This window comes from Notolepis coatsorum (genome assembly GCF_963971535.1).
Source record: "Notolepis coatsorum genome assembly, chromosome: 3".
NCBI classification, from domain to species: domain Eukaryota; kingdom Metazoa; phylum Chordata; class Actinopteri; order Aulopiformes; family Paralepididae; genus Notolepis; species Notolepis coatsorum.
The window spans coordinates 140,984,607-141,003,541 of NC_140167.1; the positions used below are offsets into that span (position 1 = coordinate 140,984,607).

General features: G+C 42.6%; 1 protein-coding gene across 2 annotated transcripts in view; it reads left to right on the plus strand.

The window, feature by feature from the left end:
• usp37 (ubiquitin specific peptidase 37) overlaps positions 1-18,935 on the plus strand; it is a 148,458-nt gene that overhangs the window by 118,465 nt on the left and 11,058 nt on the right. For both annotated transcript variants that reach the window (XM_084311065.1, XM_084311066.1), the window contains 6 exons: positions 8,396-8,475; positions 11,217-11,381; positions 13,288-13,341; positions 13,673-13,799; positions 17,325-17,544; positions 17,714-17,877. In XM_084311065.1, the coding sequence (XP_084167191.1) occupies positions 8,396-8,475; positions 11,217-11,381; positions 13,288-13,341; positions 13,673-13,799; positions 17,325-17,544; positions 17,714-17,877 (810 nt within the window). The remainder of the gene's footprint in view (positions 1-8,395; positions 8,476-11,216; positions 11,382-13,287; positions 13,342-13,672; positions 13,800-17,324; positions 17,545-17,713; positions 17,878-18,935) is intronic.

An 18,935-nucleotide genomic window follows, 5' to 3' on the forward strand; every position in this document is an offset into this window, starting at 1 on the left:
TCTCCTTCCCTCTCCGTCCTCCGTCACCTGCATCCCCCGTCGTCTCATCTCCTCCGCTGCCTCCCGCGCCGTCGCGTACGTCACCGTCCCTTCCTTCCAGTGAATCCTTAGTCATGGGTGACTGGAATTTCATTCCGTTTTCTTTCAGAATTCTCTTCAGTCCCGCGTAGGACCTGCGTGTTATTGCCACCGCTGTCGAGTAATCGTGGTCAAACGACAGCCTTTTCCCCTCGATTTCTATCTTCTTGGTCCACGCGGTTCTAAGTATCAATTCTTTCACCTCGAACCTCAGAAAGTTGATTATCACCGCCCTCGGGGGTCTGTCCGGTTTCGGTCTCGGAGCCAACGCCCTGTGGGCCCTCTGTATCTCCATCTTTTCCAGTCCCGTCTCCTTCAGTTGTTCCTTGATAAGCTCTTCCACATATTGGATCACCGATTCCCCTTCGACTCCTTCTTTCAATCCCCATATTCTGATGTTATTTCTCCGTGACCTCCCCTCCATGTCCGATATCTTTGTCTCCATCTGTTCTTGTTTTTGAATCGCACACGTTAACACCTCGTGTATCTCTGTGCTCCATTCCTCCATCTGCGCCGTTCTAGTCTGTACCTCCGTTACGTTACTGTCCTGTTCCGCCATCTTCTCATCCACCCTTTTGATTTCTGTATTCATTTCACCTCTGAAGTCCTCCTGTTCCTTCCTCAATTCCTCCCGTAACTTCCCAATATCGTTCCTTATCGTGTCCGTGTTCAGTTTTATCGTCGCTGTTATGGTCTGCAATATCCCGGCCTGCATGACCACGGCCCATCCTGGCATTCCCGTGTCTGCCTCAGCGGGACCTCCCCCTTCTTCCGCCTGTCCCTTCTCGGCTTCGCTTCGGGGACTCTCTTTCTTCAAATTCTCCTCTTCTCGTGTGTTCTCCATTTATCTTTCCTTCACAATCGTTGTCTCTTCCTTACTTCTCGTGTGCATTTTCATTTTTTAACTTTTCGGGTCCTTTTTTATCCGTTTTTTCACTCTTTTGACCAGGAGCTCCACCGCATGCGTGTTACCCTTCCGCTCTCATACCGGAAGCCTCAGTTAAAAAGATTTTAACCGCGATGGGCATATAGTAATGGCGATGATATAAAGCATGTTAAAGACGCATTTATTGGACGCGTTGCTTGCAGAGTTTACATAGAAACGGCGCGACTCCCAAGAGGAGTTATCACAGGCTGTAGAACGCAGGACTGAATAGCTCACGTTACACGTTGCGCATGTTATGACTGTAGCCACGTTTTGATTACGTCATCACAACAAAACATTAGGTTATGAACGTAACCCTGTTCTTTGACATTCAGTGATTCTTTTTCGAAAGCCGAAAGGGCCTTTTTTAACCATTTTCGGCCGATCATTTTCGGTGGCCGAATATTCGGTGCATCCCTAATGACATTAGCTGTAAAGTTTGCAAGTGGTAGTCGATCACCGTCCTTGCTGTTTGCACATTGTACTCATATTTCTCATATTGTTTGCACATATAACTTTTATTTCACTAAAACCATTGAATGAATGTTGGTGGTGGTCGTAGGCGATGATTATTCGCCACGCTTCCGTGAGTCTGCCTCAGGGCAGCTCTGGCTGCAATTGTAGCTTACCACCACCGGTATGACTGTATGAACGAATAATGGACTCTGTAAGCGCTCTGGGATCACTGGGGTGTCATGAAGAGCGCTCTATAAATCCAATCCATTATTATTATTATTATAGGGTTAGGGTCTTTACTCTTGGCTACATTTGGGGGGGAAAACTAACATTAATTCATACATCCTGTAGAGATGGATTTATGGCGTGATGACATTGTCGGTACCGGACTGCTCGGTCTTAACTAGGGATGTTCGATATTGGCTTTTTTACCTATACCGATATTGTCCAACTCTTAATTTCCGATACCGATATCAACCGATACTGATATATGCAGGGTTCCCCCCCCCCCCCCAAATGGAATAATTTTCAGGTAATTAACATTACATATCTCTTGTCGTGGAATTAACACAACATTATGCATACTTTTGACAATAAATAAAATCTGAATTTGTTCTTACTTGCTTGCCTGGGTAAATAAAGGTTAAATAAATGTAAAAAAATATATATATATATATTTTTTTGAAAACCGATACAGATAATTTCCGATATCACATTTTAATGCCAATATCGGACATCCCTAGTCTTAACACATTCGGGGCCATTCGATTTCCCCATCATGTGCTAGCACGGCCAGGTTTTCATTACATAGTTTCACTGTGCGTCACCTTGTTTGTAGAGCTAAATCTATATTTTATATTATAGCTATGGATACAATACCATGGTCATTTGACAGTAACTATCTTCCATTCAAGATGCAAGAAATAATAATCTTTTTCATGAATACGTTCACACGTTATCCCGTGGTGAATAAGTATAATTTCGGAATGATCCAGGCTAATTCCTCGGAGGCTGGCTATAGGGTGCAACGTTAATTCTACTAAAACCATTGGCGTTTCGTCCCTGGACCCGCTACTATTTTCAAATCAAATGCATATGATAGGTATTATGTTTCATCATGAATGCATGAAGGGGGGGTCGGGGTCGTTTTCTGATTATTTGATTGCCAGTAACGTCATTCGTTATTACCACAACACATGCCGATCAGGGGGATAGGTATGATAACCTTGCACGATCAAGCTGAAATTTACGTCAGATTGTCCTTAACTGTTGCCTGTGGTATTCCAAAAAGAATATTCCAATTATTTGATCGCCATCTGGTCCATTCTATGTCCATCTGGTCCATGACATAACCCACCACAACATATGGTTCGGGGGTCCCGAAAACGTTTCAATGCGATCGGGTGAAGCCCTAGGTTTCCCATTACTAGAAAAGTCCATCCGGAACGGTTTAAACGTAGCACAGCAGCGGTCTAGAACAGGGTTTACTGCACTCTCGACACTGCCTACTAGCAGGATCTGGCCGGTACGGCACCTTCCGATTCCCAGTATGCCTTTTAACGGCAACATACAGGTCCCTGACATTGAATAGGATATTAAAATCGAAAAAAAGGAAAACGATCCAAAAACATATATATATACGTTTTTGGCTGTTAACCGCTGGCGCTCAATAACGTATATACGTGGTTGGCTGCGAAAGTGTTAACATATTGACCGCCAGCAGCAGGGGCCACTAAAACTATATTTTATATTATAGCTATGGATCTAATAACGCCGTCGACTGTCAGTGAGTTGCTTCTGGTCAACATGCAAAAAACGGATAGTTTTTTCATCCGTACATTTCCGTTTTATACAGTTTTGAATACGAGTATGGTTTGGGTGATTCTAAGTAATTCCAGGAAAAGACGAGAAAAAGGCATTTTAGTGTAATCCAGTCATCACGTTGTAATTCTTCGGCTGATTATCTAATCATCCTGAAATCAACGCTAGATTATCATTATTATATGCATACCGGTACATACATAATAAGCACATACACATACACACAGATGGCTTCGATCGCGGTAGAAAGAAATATCCGATCAACGCAAGATTTTATATATAGATTCCTTACCTGGTCTCCGATATAAATAATCCAATGATCTGATCGCCATTCCAGTTATCCACAGCGATCCTGTCCCCGACATTACTGAGCGTTACACATGAACGGGCGGCGTCATTACTTTTACCAACCCAGTTCCGCGTTGCGATCTGATTGGCCACTGACGTTTCTGGTCATGTGACATCTGCGCCAATCGTGTGACGCCTGTTTCTATCACCGGTTAAGCTTAGGCACTCTTTCGAAGTTGGTTAAGGTTAGAGTTTGTCTTAGAGCAGGGGGCGATAGAACACCAGCCCTGATTCCAAACTCTAACCTTAACCAACTTCGAAAGAGTCGCCTAAGCTTAACCAGTGATAAACTAGGCGTTAGGTAGTTTGCAGGCTGTTCGAGGCGGAAATAGCCGCAGAAACAGGCGTCACGCAATTGGCGCACATGTCACATGACCAGAAACGTCAGTGGCCAATCAAATCGCAGAACGCGGAACTGGAAATGGTTGGTAAAAGTATAGATGCGAACGGGCGGGCGGGGTTAGTGTTCCATGCCATCGTTGTAAAGGCCTACTTCGCCTGAGTATTTAAACCCCGCCCCCACGGCTCAGATCGGCTCAGAAAACACACCAGACCATTTCCAATGGAGTGCAATAGCTCCGCAAGGCAGTAGAGGGCGGTGTTGACAGTGCCAGCTCAGACAGGGTTTGAAGGGTCTGCAGAGGCTGCAGCCATGAATTATGAATAGATATAGCGAATAAAATAAATAACGATCCCAAAAACGAGTTAACTCGTCGTTGGCGCTGAACGCATGGCGGGCAATAGCGAGTTAACTCGTTCTTGGCGCAGATTGTGTTAAGAGGGTAACATCTAACATTGGGTCTCATTCCCGAACGGATTTACGTCAAAACATTTCCTCTCAGGCCGATTTCTGCCCATTTAAGACATATTAGCGCTAGTAGCGCAATTCCCCAAATTTTCCTGAGATCGGATTTGGCCGTGGCTGAGAGCAGAATTTAGGAGTGCTGAGGAGCACACTTATGATTGATTGATTGACTGATTGACTGATTTTTATTAACTTGACAGACTGTGTTCTCCATTCGTAATGGCTTTATTTGGGAGGAATCATAGTGATTCCTTCATGTCAACGCTACAGGCCTCCTTGGAATTAATTACTTAATCATAATTAAAATAAATATGACAATATTCTTACGATAAGAAATTACACATTTGATGTCCGAAAGATAAATAATATGGATTCATCTGATCACAGGGCAGCTGAATTAACCATATCTGAACCAGCTATTTTGGACAAATGTATAATTACTTTAATTACTCAGATATTCAAACAATTATGCAATTATTGAAAATAATAATTATTTAATGCCTTCTGTGGAATTTGTATTTCTTATTTGTTACATATCTGTTTTATTGATTAATTATATATTTGAAAGAATGCAGGTTATAGCCAACATGATTGGTACAATGGGACAGACATTTGTTTGATATAGCTATAACTTGCATTCCTTCAAATGTATCATTAATCAATAAAACAGATATTGAAATACACTATGTATGTAGCCTAGTACACCAACACTGCAAATGACCGTGGATAAATAAATAAGAACTACCGGTAAAGCTAATCGCGTGGAAATAGACTCCATTAATATTCCATAACAAGTCTTGTGTGCGCTAGGGCGGCTATGTGGCGTAGTGGGCAAGGCGCTCGCCACGAAATGCTGGAGACGCTGGGCTCGTCAGTTCGAGCCCAGCGCTCCACATTTGCTTTCAGTTTAGCTGGTCGTCCGTACTAATACACATTGGCCGTATTAGGGGGTGGGAAACTGATGGGTGGGGATCGGGCGTTGTGGACAGCGACTCCTACAGGTCGGTTGGTGCGCCTGCGCAGTAGAATCAGGAAGTGTCGGGGGCAGCGTGAGCCTCCCACGCGTTACTCCTCGCCACTGAGAGATCGAGCTGCGCAGGTGAAAAGATGCGACTGCTGTTACCTCAAGTACCGGAGGGGACTTGTGCTATGTATGACTTAGTCCACATTGCAGCCGGCTTGTGGGAGGCAAGAAACAGCGTCCGTGACAGGTTAGGGTTGAATTGGATGATACGAAATTGGGATGGGAGAAAAATATAGAAAATGGGAGAAAAAGTGGATACAAAAAAAAAAAAGTCTTGTGTGGCCTACGTGTCTAATGAATGAACAGTAGGCTTATATTATTCGAGTTACTTGTTACTAGGGCTGTACCGAATGTAATTTAACATTCGAAGCTTCGATTGAAGTATTCGAACGAAGCTTCGAATGTCTATTAAAAAAATAATTACTTCGGAAAAAAAATAAACTTTTTAACTAAATCTAAATCCTCAATTTGAATAAAGTGATTAATCTGATTAAATTCGTTTTTTTCTTTTATTAAATCAACTTTCTTTAATGAATATAACATCAGTTTTGTCAACATAAATAATCCAATAAGGGCACGGTTGGTATGAAAGTGATGGTGACGTTTTATAGTATAATATTAGTGTAGCCTAATCTTTAACTGCAACTGTGAAGAAAACCCCCATTGGTTTAACCTGTTAAGCCTTAAGGTCACCCTGCTTTTCTTTATCATAAATCGATCAATAGAGGGCGGCTAGGTGGTGCAGTGGGCAAGGCGCTCACCACCAATGCAGGAGACGCTGGGTTCGAGCCCAGCTCTCCGCATTGCTATCAGCTTGGCTGGTCGTTCATACTAATACAATTGGCAGTATTAGGGGGTGGGAAGCTGATGGGTGGGGATCGGACGTTGTGGACAGCGACTCCTACAGGTCGGTTGGTGCGCCTGCGCAGTAGAATCAGGAAGTGTCGGGGGCAGCGTGAGCCTCCCACGCGTTACTCCTCGCCACTGAGAGATCGAGCTGCGCAGGTGAAAAGATGCGACTGCTGTTACCTCAAGTACCGGAGGGGACTTGTGCTATGTATGACTTAGTCCACATTGCAGCCGGCTTGTGGGAGGCAAGAAACAGCGTCCGTGACAGGTTAGGGTTGAATTGGATGATACGAAATTGGGATGGGAGAAAAATATAGAAAATGGGAGAAAAAGTGGATACAAAAAAAAAAAAGTCTTGTGTGGCCTACGTGTCTAATGAATGAACAGTAGGCTTATATTATTCGAGTTACTTGTTACTAGGGCTGTACCGAATGTAATTTAACATTCGAAGCTTCGATTGAAGTATTCGAACGAAGCTTCGAATGTCTATTAAAAAAATAATTACTTCGGAAAAAAAATAAACTTTTTAACTAAATCTAAATCCTCAATTTGAATAAAGTGATTAATCTGATTAAATTCGTTTTTTTCTTTTATTAAATCAACTTTCTTTAATGAATATAACATCAGTTTTGTCAACATAAATAATCCAATAAGGGCACGGTTGGTATGAAAGTGATGGTGACGTTTTATAGTATAATATTAGTGTAGCCTAATCTTTAACTGCAACTGTGAAGAAAACCCCCATTGGTTTAACCTGTTAAGCCTTAAGGTCACCCTGCTTTTCTTTATCATAAATCGATCAATAGAGGGCGGCTAGGTGGTGCAGTGGGCAAGGCGCTCACCACCAATGCAGGAGACGCTGGGTTCGAGCCCAGCTCTCCGCATTGCTATCAGCTTGGCTGGTCGTTCATACTAATACAATTGGCAGTATTAGGGGGTGGGAAGCTGATGGGTGGGGATCGGACGTTGTGGACAGCGACTCCTACAGGTCGGTTGGTGCGCCTGCGCAGCAGAATCAGGAAGCGACGGGGGTGGTGTGCCCTCCAAACGCAGACCCCCGACGCTGAGAGATCGCGCTGTGCAGGTGAAAAGATGCGACTGCTGCTTCCTCGAGTACCGGAGGGGACACGTGATGTAAGGCTTAGTCCACATTGCAGCCGGCTTGTGGGAGGCATGGCCTAACAACGTTCGAGACAGGGGAGGGTAGAATTGGACGATACGAAATTGGGATGGGAGAAAAATAGAAAATTGGAGAAAAAGTAGATAAAAAAAAAAATGTAATTCAAATGTTGATCTAGAATTCGAATGCCAACGTAACGAACGAAGGTTCGAATGTTTGGGCTCAGCCCTAGTGCGCGTGCGCTGCGGCAGGTGCACCGAGCTGTACTATATATGAAGACAATACAATTAATCTAATCTAATTTCGATGGGTCGCAAAGCGCTTCCGTGTCCATTTTCACACGGCTGCATCATTAGTTGCCTTATAAGGAGCTCTGGAGGCATTGTTTTGTATGCAAATGACCTGAACGGGGATGCGCGTTCATGTTTCAGACTGGTGACATTCTTCAATGCAGATATCACAGCTGTGATAGTTTGAGCCACTTAAGACATATTCCCCGCACGTTGGGGACTCAGAGTGAACTTGTCATTGATTCCGTCTCAGTCGGTTCCAAGATAAGTCTTCCAAGAGAACTCTTTGGAAAATATTCGGGAATGAGACCCATTGTGTGTTCTTGTTGTTGAACTTGCAAATGTATGTTGCCCAAAAATGCTAATCGCCATTTCTTGTTGCAGGACAGTTACTCTATGCATTCAGTAAGCCACGGCTGCCACACACAAACACATATTCACTCTCCACAGTTATTGTAATATGTATATTTTCTTTTTATACATTTTACCAACCTCAATGGCCGTCTATTTTTATTTGCCACCCAATTGAAATTGTAGACGGCCATTGGACACATCCCTACCCTTCCCTCACGGACCACGTGGTCCCTGACCTATGAACCACTGTTCTAAGGCGTTGTTATTAATAACACGCAGACGGATAAGGAAGTGAGTGGAACCTGATTTTTGTTTCCATTTGCAGATGGAGGAAATCGAGTACTCGTGTGAAAAGTGCAGTGGGAAAGTGGCAACAGTGACGCATAAATTTAGCAGACTTCCCAGGTACACACACACAATGACTAAAGCTGAAGAAGAGGTTCACAGGTGTTACTTTTGAACGGTCTGCTCTATCTACATGTACAAACCCTGAATGAGGCAGTGAGAATAGGGCTGCTGCAATCATGGCATTTTGTAATGACTGTTATTATCTCTCAAATAATTCCAAATTAACTATTTAATGGTCTCATTTTACTTAAATCCAAAGTGTGCCCAGGTCGGTGAAGTCATATGTAGATGACTTCAGAGGGTTTAGGCCAGTGGTTCTCAACCTGTGGTACGCGTACCACTAGTGGTACTTGGTGGTACTGCTGGTGGTACTTGAAAAGATTTATAAAAAAAAAATTAAAAGAATGTGTGCAGTCAGGCCACTGAACTGAAGAAGTGTTTCTAGTTGCGGCAGCGCGATAGTTAGATAACCTAGGTGGGGAACAACCAGGAGATCACTGTGACAGAGTATTGCAGTCTAAACAGTCATAAATATTTTATTCAACTTCAGCCCTGATTTTTTGTAATGTCAGATAAAAAATGACTGGCATCACAAACACTGGCATTTAAAGGGTACATTTAAAAAAAATCCTGCACCAGAATGCAGGAAATTAAGTCTTTGTAACAAAATAATTCCTGGCCTGACTGGGGCTATATTTCACACTATATTTCCCAGCCTGAATTATTTCCCCAGTCTGGCCCTGCTTATGTGAGTTGTCAATGGACAACAACATGGTGTGTGTGTGTGAGAGAGAATGAAGGACAATTGCTTGCTGTGTGAGAGCGAGAGAGAATTAAGTACATTTGCTGAAATACAGTTGTTCTTAATTTTCTCACTTGCTATGTGAGAATGTTAGTTATTATGATCTCAATGCCCCTTGCATTGTATGAGTTGTGTGGAAGAGTTTGCTAGTTCTAGTGCTACCCCTTTGTACATTGTGGCTGTGTCTGACAAAAGTTAACAATAAATAATGCTATTAGGAATACATTTGCCTCCTGCGTGAACTGTGCATAGCTGAATAGACTGTATTTTAACGTCGTCATATGGTGGTACTTGGAGAGCCAGCTACGTTCTCAGGTGGTACTTGGTGTAAAAATGTTGAGAACCACTGGTTTAGGCTATTTAACAGAAATCGAAGTAATTACCTAGTATATTATTACCTAGTAATATGGAAATGAATAAGGGCTATTTTTATTTTGGAGATCGAGGTGATACTGTGAACTGAAATAAATAAAGTGTTTAATATTTCATCAACTAAAATATACGCCACACCCCTCGCCTCTCCCTGACGTCTGCAGGTGGCTAATCTTGAATTTCCGACCCCCCAATAAGCTAACTATGGATAAATCCAAAAAAAGAAAAATAGAGGGTTTAATTCATCATGGATAGATTAATTTGCTTTCACTACTAACGATGCAGGCTTACCTGTACCTGCTTGATATGTGGTGAGAAATTGGCGGACAACAAAACGTCACTCGCCACTCAAAGAAATCAAAAGCATGTATTTAACAAACTCAAATGTTCTAAACACGGTTTTATATTAACTTAATATACTTAATAAATGAACACGAAAAATCTACTTATATCAACGAAAATGTCCAACTAAATAACGCATAAAGCGCTGAAAACAACAAACTGTACTAATGAAGCAACAAGAGTATTTTCAATGAGGCTATTATTATTATTATTATTATTATTATTATTATTATTATTATTATTATTATTATTATTATTATTATTATTATTATTTTGCAACAAGATGGCCTACATAGAACATAAATAGCCTGCCATGGGAGCGCATGCACCCTGGTCACAATCAGTCCAAAAACACTCGCTCGGATGGTGCCGATGTCGCAGACATCTGCACTGCCTTTATACAACGGAGAGATACATTTTCAATTTTGACAGAAGATAATCTCCCGATTCAGATATAATTTAATACAAACTGTTCCAAAGATATTTAATGTTTGTTGGTGGTGTGAAAATGTGCCTACAAAGTACTGGGTCCGTTGTCTCTTATTCGGAATGGATTTGGTGCCAGCTGTCATTTCTGCCTGTCTCCTCGCCGACATTTGAGACCGAACAAAAAATAACGATAGGTACATACTATAAATAAGCTTTTGAATAAAATCCAATCCCTCTATATATTTAGTAGTGGTGGGGGAAAATATCGATACAGTATAGTATCGCGATACTTTGCGTGGCGATACTGTATCGATACAACAACGCCAAGTATCGATATTTTATTATGCAAATTGAAATATATATTTTTTTGTATAAGGAAGTTGTATTGTTCATTTCAATACCTGTAATAGTACAGTAGTCCACACACACATACGCACATGTGTGCATTCAGTTAAGTTGGAATATGACTAATACAACGGTTCTGTTTGTCAGGTACATGCAACACAGATTACAGTGTTGACGTCTGTCTGCTTTAGAAAATCCCATTTGCTGCATGAACGGATGAACAGACTAAAAACTTGTTGACGAGATTAATTTTATTTCGTGCAGGAGGGGGCAAAATGACTCTTTAGTTTTGATAGTAAAGGTTGCCGACCCCTGACCTAATTGATCAATTTGCAGCCAGTCATACAAAATTGTTGTCTCATACAATTGCGATGATGTGATTATTGCAGCAGCCCAAATTTTTAGACTGTTCGAGTCCCAGTGCCACACACTTTGACACCTGGCCAAAGCAGAATGCTGGTCTCACTGATTCCCTCCTCCCATCTGGTGCCTTGTTTCTTCCACCCAGAGTGCTGATTCTCCACCTGAAACGGTACAGCTTCAACGCCCAGCTGTCCCTGAACAGCAAGCTGGGCCAGCAGGTGGTCATCCCCCGCTACCTGACGCTGCTCTCCCACTGCACAGAAAACACACGGTCCCCAATCAGCCTGGGCTGGAGCGCCCAAGCTGCCATGTAAGCCACCTCCAAGCATCACTATGTATCTTTCTAAGAGATGAGTAAATGACATGGACAAGGATTGTACTACTATCTCTTTTTTCCATTGCTGATATAAATTTAGAACACTAAACTTAAGCTATTGGCTGATGAACGCTACCAACCTGATCCCAGTACGATCCATCACTTTTACTGAAGTGATTGGAGATGATTCCATATTGTGGAAATTCTCCAATTCCAATATCTAATTTAATGTTTGAATCGCTGTGAATGCATTTTAATGACCAGATGACAAATTTACTGTACGTTAACGACTGTTACTACTATTAACAATGAGTCAGCCATGAATTTGTAATTCTGATAGTGTATTTTAATTTTTTAAGGGATATTGTTATTGCAAAGTTTTAACATTGAAGCGAACAGGCACTTCCACATTTGTACCCTCGATTGCATCAGAATCTACCAATGTGGTGGCAGAGTGAATTAAAGGTCATGTTTTGCTATTCCTTTCACTATTTGGGCAATTTTACACGATTCCTGAGAGTCTGGAACACATTTTTTTTTTTTTTTTTTTTTTTTTAAATCATTGTTTTGCATTTCTAATCGAGTACTCTAAAGCAGAATTTTTCCACTTCAAGATTTCAAGGGCTGCGCTCCGCCCATACTCTCAAATCGCTTAGAGTGACAGTCACCAAACAACGTTACATCCAGCCTGTTTGAAAATACTAGAATCCAACATAGTCTGGTGAAAACGCGCCTTATGTTATGGATGGATCATCACCCTTTGTCCTCTTCCTCTTCATAATAATATTCAATAGTTCGCTCTAGGCAATCGCCATTGTAGGCGATCGCCCAGCTGTAGTCTGGACTCTGGGGAGCTCTCAACATGGCGACTAAATAATGCCTCGGCCGGTGTTGTGCCAAATTTGGACTCCCTGCCAGAATCCGACTCCCCCTCGCATGAACACGCATACACTATCAGATTTCTGTCATAAAACGATAAAGCGGACAGAAATGCGTGAACGTTTTGATTATATTTAAAAGGCTTTGACATTGTAAAAACGAAATAAGTGGAGTTTCGAAGCTGTAAGCTGAATACAAGTCATAGGATCACCCAAGTTCTTCCCCCTTCCTACTGTATAAGAAAGAGGAAAATCGCAAAACGCAGAAATGCTACAGTAAAATAGTAACGTTAATACACTTGTGCAGACAGTTGACGGGTGCCGAGTAATGATTTGACAACTTATGTCCATAATAAAATATAACCCCGACAGTGAATCAATGACTAATTACAACATTTGTACTTACTGATTCGATGTTTTCTTTTCGGTTCCCGAATACTCGATTACTCAGTACAGCTCCCTTCTTTAGTAACATCCTGGAAATCATCCCAGCATTATAAAGTCCTTGATTCTCAATGTCCTTGCAAAAATGTGCGGTACACATTCGGCGGGTCTCCAAAAACAAAACAAACTTGGCCCATTGCTGGCGGATCACGACATCATCAGGAAATGCATTTGATGAGTGCAAGGACATATTCGCTGCTTGGCAGTCAGGAACAACACAACATATCTTGCCTGTTTTGCTCATAATGTTTTTAAATGCTAACCCAATGCTAACTAACTGTTAAACTTCAATTCCACGCATTTGCTTGCATACTGCAATAATGGCTACAGCCATAGAGGGGGCGTTAGTTCTACAACCGTTAGTTCTACAACCATAGAGGGGGCGTTAGTTCTACAACCATAGAGTTAGTTATACAGATGAGAATTCTTGGACGTCACAGGTACGCAAAATTCAGAATAGCTTAGTTCAGTGAGGGAGGATCTTGTGAACTCGAGACTGGACTGATGAGCCAAAATGAAGGTGAATCCAGAAACATCAGGTGTTGGGAGTGAATAAATAACATGGAATCTGTCCGCAGGGCCCGAACACTCAAGATCTCCCAGTCTGTTAATTCCTCCTCGGCACATCCCCGGTAAGTCTCGTTTCATAATCATGTGAATTTTGACTTGCTGATGGAAAATAGTTTTTTTGTGTTTTCTTTGTTTTTACAAACATCACAAATGCAAAGAAACCTTTTTACATTCGTAAGTCATATGAAACTGATGTTTAGCTGTCCATATGCTATCAGTTCTTGTATCAAAGGTTCAGACATTAAATTTGAGGTAAAGAAAAGGTCTTTTAGATCTGATTCATCACTTTGTAAACGAAGCCAGTAGTGGGGTGAAGTGTTTCAACAAGGGGCAACATACTGCGTGCAAGGATTGTTGTGTCTTCAACGACTTTCCTGATTACTGTTTTGGTAGGAGGGCTGGTGGGAAGGCGGCCAGTTCCAGCTGCAGCTCCATCCTTTTGGATTCTGACAGTGAGGAGGAGATTAACAGGAAGCGACGCCTCAGCGACTGCCTGCCTGATGACGACCGGCCAGAGGAGGTGAGCCAGAGACATTTCAGAGGGAGACCAACAGTCCTTCCCACTTCCTGTAAAGTTCAGACCACACCATTATAGCCCTGATTTGCGCTCGCCGACACATTTTTGCAGATCGCAGACAAAAAGCCCCAGATCAGAGTAAGAATGTGCACCGGTTTCAAACAAACTCCTATATTGTGATGGGTCTCCAACCTGCAAAACATGCAGAAAGAAACTTTCTACCACCAGAGGTGGTAAGCTAGCTAACCCGTTGCATTGCCTGTCCTATATAGCTAACGTTGGCTGTTAACTCTTTCACAGCCAACAATGTTTATACACGTTATTGGGCGCCAACCGCTAAGGGCCAAAAAACGAATATACCGTAATTTTCGCACTATAAGGCGCATCTGAATATAAGCCGCAGCAGCTAAATTGAATGATGTGTACATATATAAGCCGCACTGGACTATAAGCCGCAGGTGTTTTAATGTTTAATTACCATATGTAATTAGCATTGGGACACAATACTGTCGGACAAATAACAAGAATTAACTCATTTACAAGTTGTATTAAGTTTAGCAAATAAGGGAACAGATAAATAACATTTCAATGCAGTCAAAAAAGCAATATTTCGATTTTTACATTTTCGGGTTTGGTCACATCGAGTCACATATAAGCCACACCGTTATATAAGCCGCAGGGTCGAAAAATGGGGAAAAAAGGCGCGGCTTATAGTCCGAAAATTACGGTATGCTTTTTTGGATCGTTCCTTTCATATACATGAAACAGGGTGTCCGCGGATCCTTAAGTCTTAAAAGGTCTTAAATTTGTTTATCAATAATTAAGGCCTTAGTTTGTCTTAAAATGTCTTAAATCCATTTTCAGAGGTCTTAAAAATGTCATAGAAAGGAAAGATAAAATGCCATGTCATCTTATGTTTTATTATGAAATCTGGGGGAAAACGGTTAACGGGAGATAAAGTTTGACTTTTCATTGTAGAATCACGCAGACCGGAATGGGGCGGAACCAACACAACTCCTTGTGTAATGTGTTGGCCGGGGAACCATTTCAGCAACGCAGTCTAGCTAACGTTAGCAAGGCGAAGCGATAACGCTAACGTTACGTTTAGTTTAGCATTTGCACTCGTTAATATGGGAAAGTGCCAATTTAACGAGAACTGGCTTGACAATCCACTGTTTGCGCGATGGTTGGTCCCAGTCAAAGACCATTACAAGCCCCGCTGCAAAAAAAAAAAGAGCAGTCGCGTCGCACATGCTGAGCGCTCTGCAAAAACCGCCTGCAAACTACTATTTCGCATTTATTTTTGGCCCCTGCCTCCACACCAGCTGCGCCATCTCAGGTAGGACTATAACATCTGCACCAACAGAAGTCCGGATAACATTCGGCTTCACGCCAAAGCTTGAAGCTGAGGTCTTAACTTGAAAATAATCTATTCACGGATGTAAACAAGGACACGTTTGTGTTTATGTTCGATGAGAGCTTCACCCACTATGTATTTTTTCCTCCCACCCACCCCCTCCTAATGACGTACAGTATCCTCCCATGTATGTTAGGATCTATGGGTAACAGTACTGTATATTTGCATATCGTATATGTCACAAATGTAACGGTACAGTACTATATACCTGTATGTCCCTATGCCATAAATGTCATGTATGTTGAGTGTCATAAATGTCACTATGAATTGAAAATGGGGGACCCTGATGTAAACAAGACAAACGTCTTTCTCTGGTCTGCATCCCCTTAACAATTGTGTGTATTGAGCCGTACTGTATTGTACCCATTCTGCAATCTGTTAAACAAAGTATTCATTCATTCAACCAAAACCACAAAAACAAAACAACTGGATGAATGAATGAAAACTTTATTTAACAGATTGCAGAATGGGTACAATACAGTACGGCTCAATACACACAATTGTTAAGGGGATGCAGACCAGAGAAAGACGTGTCTTGTTTACATCAGGGTCCCCCATTTTCAATTCATTTTCACTGTACATTAGGAGGGGGGGGGGGGGGGTTTGGACATTTACGGTGCCCAGTTTCTAATTGCAGCCTCCCGTAGGTGCTCTTTAAGAGCGGTTTTGAATGTGGGCAGGGGTAAAGTGGGTTTTAGGAGTGAGGTTAAGCAGTAGTCTGACCAGTTTGTTTTGTGATGTTTGTAATCTTGTTTTTAGGGCCTTTGAGGTGCTTTGGTACCATGAGGTGCAAGCATAGTCGTAGTACCCTTGAATGAGTGCTCCTGTTAGAGTCTTACGGGTATTCTTGTTTACCAGAGAGGAGATCCGGCACAAGAATCTTGTTTGTTGGTTGACTTTTTTGATACCCTGGGGAGGGTGGTAATAGTTATGTGTTCTGACAGTGGCTGTTGCACTTGCTGCTTGGCCCCTGGTATATTTTGTATAGATATATTTGCTATTTATGTTTGGTCACCCCTTTGTTGAAATTCATCCAATCCAGTTACTCCTTTAAGTTCAAGATTTTTAAGTTTCCAAGTTATGTTTTAATAAACATCTTTGGACCAATCTGTCCCTAAACTTAAACTAATTGGTGTCGTTGCATGATTTTTGTTATTGTGAAATTGGTATTAAATTTAATTCTGAGTGGCATTAAAAAGTCTTAAAAAGCATTAAATATGACTGGGCTAAACCTGCAGATACCCTGTGAAAGGAATGGGGTGTGCTGAGAGCAGAATGTAGTTGTGTCCATTATATTCTACTATAGCTATATCCGCACGATTGATTTTAGTTCTTTATTTATGTATTTATTCATGGTCATTTGCAGTGTTTGTGTAGTGCTTTTCTTTTATCTACTTTTTTCTCCTGTTTTTCTGTATTTTCCTCCCATCCCAATTTAGTCGTTATGCCAATTCCCCCCCCCCCTCTCTTCCCCCCCCCCCCTTGAATTCCTTAAACAGCCTATTTTTAACAAGGTGCTTAAAAAGTCCTTGAAATTCAAATCAACCATTCGCATTGAAAGTTGAAATTTTTTTTATCCACTTTTTTTTCTCTTTCTATTTTTTCTCCCATCCCAATTTCGCCTCGCCAATACTCCCTTCAATTCTCCCCTCCCCTGTCTCGAACGTTGCTAGACCATGCCTCCCACTGGTCGGCTGCAATGTGGACGAAGCCTTGCATCACGTGTCCCCTCCGGTACACGAGGAGGCAGCCGTCGCATCTTTTCACCTGCACAGCGCAATCTCTCAGTGGCGAGGAGTAACGCGTGGGAGGCTCACGCTGCCCCGTTGCTTCCTGATTCTGCTGTACAGGCGCACCAACCGACTTGTAGGAGTCGCTGTCCACAACGTCCGATCTCCACCCACCAGCTTTCCCACCCCTAACACTGCCAATTGTGTTAGTATGAACGACCAGCCAAGCTGGTAGCCGAGCGCCTTGCCCACTGCGCCACTTAGCCGCCTAAGATTTTAATTTTTTTTTAATTTAAAGTAACTAATTGTTGGAAATTGGTTTTAAGCCATAAATATTGTTGAAAACAACTCACTTTGTTTCTGTGTGGGTGTTCCCCACAGCGGGGCACACCGATGGAGACGTCAGACTTAAACGATGAGGAGATGCTGGCGGCGGTGATGGAGATGAGTCGCCAAGAGGCCGGGCTCTCTGCTCCGCCCCCGCTGGACGACGGGCCCAGCAGCAGCCCTGACACAGGCTTCGGGGACACCGACCCCCAGGACCCCCAGGACCTGGCCTGTCATGCAGATCTGCTGGATACAGATGGCAAACCGCCTGCAGGTAACCCCCCCCCCCCCCCCCCATTTATCAAGCAAAATACACTAACATTTTAGCTTTTTAAATATACACATGATTACCTTATCAACTCGGCCTTGCTGTATTGTTGTCATTCCACGCTGCAATTGAAGGAACATGGTTTTCTAAATGTTGACCCGTGTGTGTTGTATAGACGTCCTGGACTCCCTGGACCTGACCACGGACGAGAACAAGGAGAACCAGACGCCCGAGGGTGCGCAGCAAGGGGAGATGGACTGGGTGCAGCAGTACGGTCTGGACCATGAAAGGGAGGAGCAGGAGCTGCAGCAGGCCCTGGCCCAGAGCCTGCAGGAGCACGTAAGAACCAGCTCACGACACAGGAGCATCTAAGAACCAGCTCACAACACAGGAGCATCTAAGAACCAGCTCACAACACAGGAGCATCTAAGAACCAGCTCACAGCTCACAACACAGGAGTATCTAAGAACCAGCTCATAACACAGGAGCATCTAAGAACCAGCTCACAACACAGGAGCATCCAAGAACCAGCTCACAACACAGGAGCATCTAAGAACCAGCTCACAACACAGGAGCATCTAAGAACCAGCTCACAACACAGGAGCATCTAAGAACCAGCTCACAACACAGGAGCATCTAAGAACCAGCTCATAACACAGGAGCATCCAAGAACCAGCTCACAACACAGGAGCATCTAAGAACCAGCTCATAACACAGGAGCATCCAAGAACCAGCTCACAACACAGGAGCATCTAAGAACCAGCTCATAACACAGGAGCATCCAAGAACCAGCTCACAACACAGGAGCATCTAAGAACCAGCTCACAACACAGGAGCATCTAAGAACCAGCTCACAACACAGGAGCATCTAAGAACCACCTCACAACACAGGAGCATCTAAGAACCAGCTCATAACACAGGAGCATCCAAGAACCAGCTCACAACACAGGAGCATCTAAGAACCAGCTCACAACACAGGAGCATCTAAGAACCAGCTCATAACACAGGAGCATCTAAGAACCAGCTCATAACACGGGAGCATCTAAGAACCACCTCACAGCTCACAAGACTGGAGCAAGTAAGAACCACCTCTGAAACCTGAAACATGTGGTGGATGCATTTCTAGGAGAATTGGGAGCTACTAGGCAAGTCAGTTTTAAATTTCTGCGGAGGCAATATATGTTGAGGATAGGTAGGAAGTAGGGGTGCACGATATTGATTTTTTGACCCCGATATCGATATCAATAACTTTCTGCTCCTCAAGGTCGATACGGATAACCGATATATATATATTTATTGTATTATATTTTTTTTTTATGTATATTCCTGTAGTGTTGACCTAACCAGATTTATCATGACGAGAGTTACTACTATGAACAAAACAAAGCCAAGAGAAC